General features: G+C 37.6%; 1 protein-coding gene across 2 annotated transcripts; it reads right to left on the reverse strand.

Moving 5' to 3' along the window:
- Positions 1 to 29: 29 nt before the first annotated feature.
- On the reverse strand, positions 30 to 11,956 carry matr3l1.1 (matrin 3-like 1.1). 2 transcript variants are annotated; one of them, XM_065271460.2, is made up of 21 exons: positions 11,831 to 11,956; positions 9,781 to 11,182; positions 8,489 to 8,550; positions 8,087 to 8,125; positions 7,881 to 8,004; positions 7,687 to 7,797; positions 7,469 to 7,594; positions 7,189 to 7,305; positions 6,951 to 7,075; positions 5,824 to 6,706; positions 4,227 to 4,302; positions 4,052 to 4,086; positions 3,832 to 3,963; positions 3,562 to 3,701; positions 3,089 to 3,479; positions 2,860 to 2,991; positions 2,648 to 2,778; positions 1,411 to 1,507; positions 1,164 to 1,266; positions 832 to 953; positions 30 to 729 (listed from the first exon to the last, which is right to left on the reverse strand). In XM_065271460.2, the coding sequence occupies exons 2-21, from the start codon at positions 11,092 to 11,094 to the stop codon at positions 700 to 702; spliced, it is 4,290 nt and encodes a 1,429-aa protein (XP_065127532.2). In that variant the 5' UTR covers positions 11,095 to 11,182; positions 11,831 to 11,956; the 3' UTR covers positions 30 to 699. The 2 variants fall into 2 exon arrangements, with proteins under 2 accessions (XP_065127532.2, XP_065127540.2); XM_065271468.2 differs by having other exon boundaries at positions 11,835 to 11,903.
- Between the last annotated feature and the right edge of the window lie 174 nt (positions 11,957 to 12,130).

Consider the following 12,130-nt stretch of genomic DNA (forward strand, 5'->3'; position numbering starts at 1 on the left):
ATCCAATCAGAACGAGCAGTGAAAACAAGTTGGTTTTTTTAGTTGTTTTATTTGAGTGAAATTATTTTGACAATGTATTTATTAAAAACACAAGCTATCCATAAAAACAATTACATAAATTGGAAACAATGCCCCCCGCTTCCGTTAGACGCCAACTGAAATCCTATGGAAACTGCGCAAGCGCACCGTACAACCGCCGTTCACTCAGAAAGCGCATCAGGAAAACAACTCCTTATTGGGCTCATTTGTTTAATTTGAGCAAAATGTATTGTACTGTGATATAAATGGTATATAGTTAACACCAAGGTTTTGTGTTAAGATTAGTTCAATACATAAGTAAACATTTTACAGCATTAATACACATTTATAATCAAACGTATGTTAACATTTGTAATAACCAACATTCAAAAAAAAAATTTGTTGCATTTTAATTTATGTAAGCTAATGTACCAACTAACCTTTACAAATGAGACCATAAATGTAACACAATACACTGCACAGTCCATGCTTTATGGCTACAACTACAACAGTTTATCTTTGTTTCCTAAATATGAAAGTATATATGACACCACAACATAAGACAACCATAGATTTTTCTATTGATACGGAAATAAAAATTATAATATACACATTAATGCAAATGAACTAAAAATGTTATTATTTCTGCTGGTTTATCAGTCACTTCTGGATTGGGCTGGCTTATGCTGAACCTTTTTGGTCCATGTGTTCCTAAAAGAAAGTAAGATATGTAAGTACTGTACATTTTACCACATTAAAAAACACTCAACAGCTATACAAAAATAATCATGTAAGGACGTGGTCAATGTTTACCTTAAGCTTTTGATGGTGCAAGACGGTCCTGCAATGTTCACTCTTAGCCTCTTCTTCGTTGGCATAGATGACGTTACACAAGTTACAAAAGTAGCCCACCACAGGTCGAATAAACTCTGTCCCTGTTTTTAAAAATGTCAGAGGTCAGTTGAACGTACTAGCAATAAGGTACAAGTGGATACATTAAGAATGCATCTCAAGTGCTCATTATAACCTTTATATGTGTTGCTATGTTATGTACTGAATGACATATTTACATCCACAATTGGAATGCATCAGCATTGGGATTTTAAGCATCATGTTTTAAATAAACCTGCAAGTAAAACACTTACCCACTGCATCACTTAGTTTTGTGTCTAGCTCTGACACACCATTAGTATCTTTAGTCTTTGCTTCTGGTCCTTCATCAGAGGCAGAAACCTGCTTTGAGGACTCCTAAAACCAGTGTAGTAAATAGGTTAGTATAAATAATGTAGGAAATGTATTGTTGTTATAATATAAAAATGCATTGTTGTTGCTTAATGTACACAGTCTATATACACACTATATACAGCCATTCAGTCATATTTGGCTAATCACCTGGTCAGAAAGGTGTTGTGTCTTGGATTCATCCTTATCATTCCCTAATTCTGCAGATGTTGGTTGAGAATCGATGGTGGGTGTATACAGAAAATACCTAGGAAACATAGTATCAAGATGAAACTTCTGTGGTTAGGAAACAATAACTGCTTTTACAGTCCACATTTAAGAAGTTAAAACGGGAGCCAAACAAGTAATTAGTGCTGTACAATTCCCTAAATGGCCTCATTGTTTTGAGTATGCACTTCAGGCTGTTACACCTGGGATTAAGATGCATTTTGGTTGATCAGATCACAAGTGGATTAAGTATAAACAGGATTTTTCCATCAATCCTGAATTCTATGGCGAACCCAGTTTTCGGCACGGCCCTTAAGCTGTCATTATAAAATTGTAAAAATTAAAGCAGATGCTCTCCGCCTCTTTCATTTTTGTTGGGAAAGTTGCGTGAGCTTATTTCATCAATTGCTCTGAAATATCTAAAAAGGCCCCTACATACATGTGCAAAACATTTTGCAATATGTTTACTAACAGTAGGTCTCTCAGACAAAGTATGAATGTGCATCAACTTGTTGGTCTTTTCTCCTGCTCATGTTTTAAAGCAAGCAGAGGGACTCGCCTATAGACCATATCCCCTCGAAATAATAAGGATAGAGGACAAAAGAAATACCGGGGCCTCATTTATAAAGCGTGCTTATAGACAGATTTGATCGTAACGTGTTCATACACAAAAATCCACGGCAAAGTCCATATTTATAAAAACTGTCTTTGACGTGGGAAAGTGCTTAGCGCCATGTCAGGATCTGAGCAGACGTACGCAACTTTTGCTTGTTCGATTCCTGCTGTTTTTGGAAACATAAGCCATTCTTGCTGCTTGAAAAAGATTTAAACATTGACTGGTGCTCTTTTATGTCGATGACATCAATTAACCATTGTTTAAAGGCAGAAATCTGCAACTGTTCAGCTGTGGACATTTTAAAGTTCATTTGCAATTTGTAGATTTCACGTCTGAAAGTGAGGTGTACGCGTATTTTCACACGTGCATGCTTTTGAGAAATGATCTAAGATCAAATTTAAGATGTTTTCTATGCAGAATATTTAATTGTTGTGTGAGCTGTGTCTCTTTCGTCCACTTCTGATCCTATTGACCAAAACGCATCTTAATCTGTAAACAGGGCCTTAGTAACGCATTGCAATTGGAATAAAAACCCTAAGTGTCCACAGAATGACTTCCTAATACCTTTTATTTAAACTGGAATGTTTTGTAGACACGGTAATCTTCGGATGTTTCCCAGCGATTGTAATTTTATTCTTGTTGGCTGCAGCTACAACCTTCTCAGCATCGGATGCATTTTCCATTTCAATAAGCCCCTAAAATAAAACAGAGCTGTTAGATTTAATTTGTAAAAACACTAAATTGGTCAAAACATTTACAGGAGTTTATTTACTAACCATATGATGAGGGCTAAGCAGCCAATGGCGCTTTACTTTCCCGTACGGTTCTGCAATGCTAAGAAAATCTGCATTTGTGTATTTATCGGTTGGTGGAAGGTTTCTGATCCTGAGAACTTTGCCATAAGGTTCCTAGGGTATAAAAGAGGTAAAGACTGTTAGTTTAGCTGTCTGTTATAAAAAGCAACATTGTCATACTAAGTTTTGTGAAAAGATTTGCTGATGTTACCTCCTCATCACTGGATGTTTCCATGATTGAGTCCAGGTTCTCATCATCTGCTTTCACACTTGACGTTTGCATGTCATTGTCTGGTTTCCCACTGGATGTTTGCATGTCATCTTCTGTTTTCTCAATGGACGTTTGTACGTCATCATCTGCTTTCCCACTGGATGCTTGCATGTCATTGTCTGTTTTCCTACTGGACGGTTGCATGTCATCCTCTGCTTTCTCACTGGACATTTGAATGTCATCCTTTGCTTTCTCACTGAATGTTTGAATGTCATCCTCTGCTTTTTCACTGGACGTTTGCATGTCCCCATCTGCTTTCCCGCTGGACGTTTGCATGATTGAGTCCAGGTTCTCATCTTCTGCTTTCCCAGAGTCAGATTCAGGGATTACTCTGGAATAGAAAAAAGACTAATGTATAAGTACTCAAGCACAAAACATCTATAAGAACAAATACATAATCAACTTTAAGATACCTTTCTTTCACTTGGGAGTATTTGTCCGACACTGTTATCCTCAAGACTTTGCCACCAAGTTTAAGGTTCTGCCGTTTTGACGCAGCTTCAAGTTTAGAAGCATCAGCAGCATTTACCATCTCAATCAAAGCTTTTTCCACCTACAATTAAAATATAATAAATATATATTAATAAATATTTATTAAAATATCTTTCATTGCGTTTAAGAATAAGTATAAGCTAAGGAAAAAAAACGAATTGTCTCCCTGACAAAAGCACTGATAATTTTACCTTTCGATTGCTGCGAACTAGACAACAGTCTGCCACTTCTCCATATTTTTTTCCAATGTTCAGCAAATCATCTTCTGAATATTTTTTTGCCTGAGGGAAACCTTTTACTTCAAGGACCCTGCCAAACGTCTCCTAAAAAACATACAAAAATGTATTTAACTTAATAAGTTTACAATGGCAATTTATAAGACTTATTTTCTATAAAGAAAAACAGACTGACCTCAGCACTTGGAGTTAAGACCTCTTGTATATCACCTAAAACAGAAATGGTGATTGTTCTTGAATGAATGCCCTGACATATAACTCGTACAATGAATAAATAAATGAAAACAAAGACAAATTTAATATTTTTACTATAATTGCTTTAGAAATAAACAACATATTAGATAAAAAACCTTGAGCTGTCATTTCCTCCCTAAATTCATCTGTTGTGATGCTGCTTTCCAGATTCACCGGGACATCTGATGCATCCTAAAAACAAAGAAGCAAATTCAGGGTGCTCTCCTACATTTTATTATACACTAATGCATAGGAATTGTGTTTATTTATGAAGATCATTTATATTCCGTAAAAAGGTAAATAGGAAAGTGAGGATCAGGGGTTTCATTTATAATGCGTGCATACGCACAAAACAGGGCTCGAAACGTGCATACACCAGTTCCCACGCAAAGGTTTTGTAAAAAACATACTTGACCTATAAAAAGAAACTTGATAGGAAAATGGGCTTGCAGGTTGGGTTCTGAGGATGATTCATGTACGCACACTTGTAGGTGATCTGTGACTTATAAAGGGAACATTGCTTTGTTTTATAAGTCGTGATATTTTTTGGCTTTTGTGTGTACGTAGATTTTTAGTAAGGATCCTACGCACAGTTTTATAAATGAAACCCCAGGAAACTAAGCAAGCAAGACTCAAGCTGTGCCCCAAATTCAAATGCATCATTCGAAGCCTAAGGAGGATCCATTGTTGCGTCACCTGCTGTTCCCACCCACCGCGCCTATCAGCTGGACACAGCAGAGTCGTTTCTGACTTATTAAAATAAATATGGATTTTTTTTTAAATAAACATATCAAACGTTGACAGATTAAACTAACCAACAATACATCAAATGAATGAACCTTAGAAATATACAAAATAAAATGCAACAGACACAGAATAACATTAAGGAGGGGGTTAACGGTATTTCATGCATTCTGATTTATTAACAGTTAAAAAGTTGTATCCCTTGATGCAATTAGTTTTTTCCAGGGCAGCAAGGTAATTGTAAATGGGTTAATGTTTGTTACCTGCATTTCGGAGACATTTGCTTTACAAACAAGACCCAGTTTGATACCGGATTTGCCAATTATTTACAACCGAGTGATGGTGCGGTCCCAACGTTAAAAGAATCCTTTTCAGGAGAAACCACAAGCGAAAAGTAAAGTAAATCAAAATCTAATCTCAAGTGTTTTATTCAATCGGCACATAAGTGCATATAATGTAAACAACACAAACATATCGCTGTGCTGTACTCATAACTCTTTATCTCCTCCCACCGTACGCTTCCAAGAATTCTGGCTTTTTTCGGGAAAAAAAAACTAAAAGGCAGTTTTGTCCTTTATAAATCTGACAAAGACTCGAAAGACTCTTTAAACACATGAAGGATAAAATACTACTCTATATTAACTACTCTAGATTCACATCAGATGGATAGAAACGAATGGATCCTTCACAGCCAGAAAAAAGGTTGCATTGTGAAGCTGCATTTTAAGCAGCCTTCAAATTAAGACGGCCATACTAGCTTTCAATCGCGCTACTGTGATGCATTTGGTCTTGGAATGCAGCCTTCGGAGGTCTCAGGTTTCGAATTGAGACACAGCTTCAAGCTTGTACATCACAGTTAAGCACCACAGCAAAACTGAGAAAACTGTTCGGCCATAGCTTCAACATAATTTACACTGTTTTACCAAGTTCAAAATGTGATGTCAAATTTTACCCTTTAATTGTGTTTACCTGTTCCATTGCTTCATGTTCGTCTTTTTGTGCATCTTGGTTTTGTTGAAGCACTTCAGCTTTCTTACACTCGTTTGACGCATCTGAAATTTCACCAGTTTCTTCTTTTGGTTCTCCTTGGGTTTGGTGAAGTTCTTCTGCATCCTTATCACTTAATTCCTTTGAAATTCCCACAGTTTCGTCTTTTGGTGCTTCTTGGTTATCCTGAAGTTCTTGGGATTCCTTACACTGACTTGTTTCCTCTGAAGTTTCCTCAACTTTGTCTTCTGGTTGATCTTGGTTATGTTGAAGCTCTTGGTCATTCTGGAGCACCTCTTTACAGTCACTTGATTCATCTAAAACTGTAGCATTTGATACACTCTCTGAAGGTATTGTGTTATCATCTGACTCCTTAACTTCTTGGATGTCTTCAGATACTTCCTGTTCAGTTAGAGCCATTGAGGAATCCAGATCCTCTTCATCAGAACACTCAATGTCTTGATCAACTTCAATGAACTCTTCATCCGAGTTAAGCTCTTCACAATCATCTGCTATAACTGCCACTCCTTCAAGATCACTATCATCACACACAATATCAGATTGATTCTTACTATCTTCGGTTTTCTGCTCAACAGCCTCCTTAGTTTGTTTGTCTTTTGAGGGAGATTTTTTGGAGTGACTCCTAGATGAGCGGTCCCGTCTAGAGCTCTCTCTAGTTCTCTCTTTAGAGCCTCGACTTTCATCTTGTTTCCTAGAGTCAGTACTTTTCTGAGACCTGGACCTTTCTCTTCGCTTGGGGCTGGGAGAGTCTTTTCGAGAACTGTGGGATCTTCTTCGTGGGCTTAAACTCCTCCTCCTCCTCCTCCTCCTCCTGCTTGATTCTTCTTTCTCAGAACATTTATCACTGCATCATGAAGAAAAATAATCAAATATGCCATTAAGGCAATGTTGTTGTTTGTGTTGGGCTATTCGTGTCTCTCATCATAAATTAGAGCAATGTTTAATATGTTAGATATGTCACGCCACAGTGCTTACACGAGAAATTAAACCTTTTAACATTTTAAAACCACACAACACCTTTTATTAAGAACACTGCAATACTATTGGTGTGTTTTTAACGAAACACATGATCAGCAGAACATATTTACCGAAGCGTATGGTACTCAGTTGAGAAGCTAACATGAATGGTTTTTCCTTTTATTTTGAGTGAATGGGTTGAATAATGCTCCACCAAATTGCTGGCTTCCTCTGCAGTGCCCATCTCCATGAAAGCCTGTAAAATACATCAGAGTCTTTACACAACAGGTGACTAAAGAGCAAGAACACTGCATTTAGTAAATTAAATAAACAGAAAGATTTTTGATAATATATTATTAATTAGGCTACCCGGTTTGGCACAAACAGGGTATTTTTCAGCGATCCAAAACGCTTAGCAATGGCCATCAACTCAGGCTGTACGCCTTCTCCAGTAGGTAATGGTGAGAAGCTTACTACACGTGAAGTCTGTGAAACATGCAGAAATACAGACAACATTTAACAAAAATTAAGCAAACTGATGCAGATGCCTTAAATCATTTTGTCCACTAAGTGTTCTTATTACTACTTTGAAACATTTCAAATATAAAATGATCACATCACATAAAATGAGTTTATGAGCATTACTCACCTGTAAGAAATTGCATGGCGCAGACAGAGAAAATTCAATCAGTTTGCTTTTGATCCTTAGCGGGTTGTCTATGAAATATTTTACTATATCCGTTGCCTGGAGCTCTGAACCCATGTCCGCAAAAGCCTACAAGATTTAGGATTTATCAAGAAAACGTGTTAAGCATTTAAGCCCGAACCATTCATATGTGTTAGAAAATGAACCATTAAACTCCATACCATCCTTGGAAACATGACCAATTTTACAATCGCTCCAAACTGTCCAAGCAATTTTCTTAGGTAAGCTTCATCCACTTCCTCCTCTTCGAACTTTACGCACACCGTTGTGCACTGCATTCAAATATTTTTAAACATTTAATCTTTAAAAGTTAAAATGTTTATAAGCAAGGGAAAAAAACAATGACGAAACAGACCTGCGCCTTTTCGGCTTTTTTCTTACTGCTCAACGTTTCACTTTTAGTGCTCGACAGTCCACTTCGGGTACTAGAGGAGCCATTTTTGGTTTTAAGCTGTGCTTTCTCAGAGGGTACATCATTCCTGTAACAACATTTAGTTTCAGCAAAGACAGAAATAAACTGATAGAGTGCTTTGTAAAAGGATATATTGGGATTGACACTACCTGCGAGCTGATTGGATCCTCTGATCCCACTGTGGATACCTAGAGTAAAAAAAATAAAAAAAGTAATGACTGTGTAAAACAAATAAGGACGCATTTTGTGTCTTCATTTTGGAAAGTAGTGCCCATTTGCCAGGTTCTAAGTTGTGTTGAAAGTTACAAAAAATGCTGTGCAAAGCCTAACCTTAATTGGGCACTTAGCGCGCACATGTGTACATATCGTGTCATGTGAAAGACAGGTAGTAAAAACACTCTGTGCAAAAATCTACTGTATGTGTGTGAGTCAATTTTGAGGCTTTCTTGGCGAAAAACATAGTTAAGGAAAACATAAATTCAGTATAAAAGATTAAGAAGCCAGGTTAAATGAATAAAATATTGCAAAAATGAAAAAAAAAGATGACTTACCTTTCCACAAGACTGAGTTGACTATTAGCATGCTGAGCTCCTTTTATATGCAAAGACCAGTCCTATAAAAGGAGAATTATTTGATAAAAATAAACCCTCAATTTTTATTTACAACTTAATTTATAGTATGAAATATATATCATATTTATATAGTGAAGATACTTTAATTTTAAAATAACACATACAAGTTACAAAAATTGCTGTAAAAACGGCAGGCTTTCATAACAAAAAACTTACAGATGCAGCTTTCAGTTAATGCTATTGTTGAATTTAAGTTAATTTAAAAATACATTCAGTCATTATTTACTCACTCTCACGCTGCTCAAAACCCATGTCATTTTTTTTTCATGGGATTCTTTGACAAGTTTTAGCAACCAGTGGCTGTCAAGCTCCAAAAGTAACTAAATAAATGTGATTTATGCAGACTCATTTTAATGTATTTTTTATAGTAATATACTGTATGAGAGTTATACTAGTCTGTATGAGTGTGCTGATATCCAAATAATTGCTTTTGTGTGAAAATCATTACATATATATTACGGCACTCAAATCTTATTCTAGTGTGTGCGTACGACTCAACCTCTTTTTTACCATTTTTACCACCAAAGGGGCTCTTTTGGCGATTTTTTTCACCTCTTTAAAACGACCGAATCAAGCCCAGTTTTTTTATATGAATCTTGACAGATAATCTGGAAAAGTCACAAAATCTTATTCCACTGAGATTAAGGGAACCATGTTTTTTAACTAAAGAAATGTGGCTTGGGGGTAAGATTGACCCCAAGGGACTTTTAGGGTTACTACATTTTTCACAGAGATGTTTTCTGTCTTTTTTGTTATTTCCCATCATGTTAATGTACTTTGTGTGATGATATGATTTGTGTCGGTGAGTCAAACGTGAATATGGGCAGGCTTTTTTCTTATTTCTCGTCCATCTTTTACACAGTCTATGCGGGAGATTTGTCATATATTGTATTGAGCCATTTTAATGAAGCGTCTTTAGTATTACTTGAGTCTTGAGTCATTGATAGCCCATTGATACTTTAATATTAAGAAAAAAGCAGTGGTCCTTTCTTCAAGATTTCTCCTTATGTGTATAATGCAGTAGAGTTATACCAGTCTTAAATGACAGGAGGGTAAGAAAATAATGGCAGAATTTTGGGGTAACATTCTTTTATTGGTTAAAAAGCAAGCCACTTTGACTTACCTGTAATGCTGCAATACATCAATCTGTAGATAAAATTCTGGTAAATAAGCTGGTAATGCAGGATCTGTGAGAGTAAAAAGCTACTTACCTTGTTAGAGAGTACAGTGATTTCGCAGAGTACGCAAGCATAGGGAAATACTGGTGGGGTTTTCCCGTGGAAGTCTGACGCCTCTTTCCTAGTTGGCACCGTATGAATCGTCTCTGCCCTCCGTTGATCCGAAAAGCGACCGACATCCCTGCTGGATAGGTGTGAGGGTTGACTTATGTTTCTGCCAGACTGGATGGAGGAATAACTTGTGGCACTACTGGACAGGCTGGATAAATACGAGGGTTGACTAATGTCCCTGCTGGACAGGCGTGCGGGTTGCCCAACATTTCTGCCAGACAGTTGTGAGGGCTGCCCGATAACTCTGTTAGAAAGGTGTGAGGATTGCCCGACATTTTTGCTAGACAGTTGTGAGAGTTGCCCGATATTTCTGCTAGAAAGCAGTGAGGGTTGCACAATATTTCTGTTCGAAAGCAGTGAGGGTTGCACAATATTTCTGTTCGAAAGCAGTGAGGGTTGCGCAATATTTATGCTTGAAAGCAGTGAGGGTAGCCCAGCACTTTTGGTAGACAGGTTTGAGAGTTGCCCAATATCTTTGCTGGACAGAAATGAGGACTGTCCAGCATCTCTACTGGAGAGGTGTGAGGGTTGAACAGCATCTCTACTGGTCAGATATGAAGGTTGACTGATGTCTCTGTTGTAGTTAGAGTAGGACTGTTGAGAGACAGCTGTAGTTTTCTGCTTTGATGTTTCTGCTGCATAAGATGGCTTATCAAAATAAGTATCCTTGTCTTTCAGATGGTTGTACTCGACCACATAATTCAATTTAGAACTGGTGTACGCAGGTTTTAGCGAGCTAGTTGTTTTGACGTTTCCCCACCGGTCTTCCCAGGTCTGATCTTGCTCTCGTTGATGGGAATATGACTCACGAACAGGCAAATCAGATGAATACTCAACCGGTTGAGTGTAGCTCCTATCCTCCCAGGAGCGACCCGATGAACCGTGTTGCAGCGTGCTGGACCTAGACGAAGATGCATTGGCCGCTTTTTTCTTTTTGATCTCCGCAAGAAGATCCGGAAGTTTCTCGGCAGAGATGAGATGCTCTGGGAGTTCAGCAAGAGTTTGAAGGTCCTCAGTATCTAATCCACAGCTGTGCAGAAAGGACAAAGCCTTACCAGGTGGAAGAACAGAAGGTTTCGATGTGGTTGGAGACACCATGTGCTCTTGAGACGAGGCACTAGTTCTTGACCTGTAAGCACCAGACTCTCTGTGATACATACGTTGCGAGTCGGCGTACATGTCATGATTTGTGCCGAAATCATCTTGCGGTTTACGGTATGGAGGATTGTAGGACATGTCAAAGTCTCAAGTGGCAAATGAGTCGAGCAGAATCTTTCAGGCACTGCCAAGAACAGCCGCTCTTGCAGTGATGGTTGTTTCTCACCTATCAAAACAAAATGGTAAGTAAGGAGAATGTGAAGAGATCAGCTTCGGGTTGGAGATCTGCTGGTCAACCTGCCGTCGTGCGTCATTTTATCACTCTTACCTTGAGATGAGAAATCAAATCATTCACACATTGTGGATTTGCGGTAATGTCTGTGGGTATGTGATGTATAAGGCCAAGAATAACAGGAAAACTAGCAAGGAGTGTACTAGTCCTGGAGGCATCTCAAAAATGGGTAGTTGACATATAACCAAGTTACCAGATTGCCTTTTGTTTAACCTAACATTGATTTAAAACGTACATGAAAGTGGATATGTAAATCTTATGTCCCGTGACTTGACAATTTTACGTTCAACGTTTAAAAGTACAAACACTCCGTGTAGTAAGGCAGTATGTATAATAATAATTGAGAAGTTGTGTGTTTTAAAAATACGCACATTGGCGATTAGAATACCGCAGGACACTAATAAAACTGATATCCAAACATTTGTTGAAATCGGTGCTTAGCCCTTGTGCTAACGCTAACATCTATGCTAACGCATTAACGGTCATTTTTTAGGTAATATAGTATGCCATCTTATCTGTATGTCAACTTACTAATACAGATAATACTCAAAATTTAAATAATCGGTTACTCACAAGACTTACCTACACAAATTAAAATTAGGATTTGAAGCTCTGAAAAGCTGCGTCTTTAGGCCAACAAGCCGTTCGTCGTCTTCTTTGCGGAAACAACGATGTTTCAAAATAAAAGTCGCATTTCTCGTATCGCTCGTGCAACAGAATCCCAAACCGCCTACTTCCATACTATATAGTACGCAAAGTAGCGCTTTTTACATACTATATAGTATGAAAGTAGGCGGTTTGGGATTATTTTTTGCCATTACAAATATATAAACAAAAACTGTTATATAATTTACACGTTGTTACTACAAAATAAATAAACTG

Source organism: Paramisgurnus dabryanus, chromosome 16 (assembly GCF_030506205.2).
Source record: "Paramisgurnus dabryanus chromosome 16, PD_genome_1.1, whole genome shotgun sequence".
Taxonomy (NCBI): domain Eukaryota; kingdom Metazoa; phylum Chordata; class Actinopteri; order Cypriniformes; family Cobitidae; genus Paramisgurnus; species Paramisgurnus dabryanus.

Coding starts and splice junctions, on each gene's coding strand:
- matr3l1.1 (XM_065271460.2), bottom strand. CDS start 11,094: ATGTCCTACAATCCTCCATACCGTAAACCGCAAGATGATTTCGGCACA. Junction 2,992..3,088: donor AAACATCCAGTGATGAGGAG/GTAACATCAGCA, acceptor TTTATACCCTAG/GAACCTTATGGCAAAGTTCT. Junction 1,267..1,410: donor CACAACACCTTTCTGACCAG/GTGATTAGCCAA, acceptor CACTGGTTTTAG/GAGTCCTCAAAGCAGGTTTC.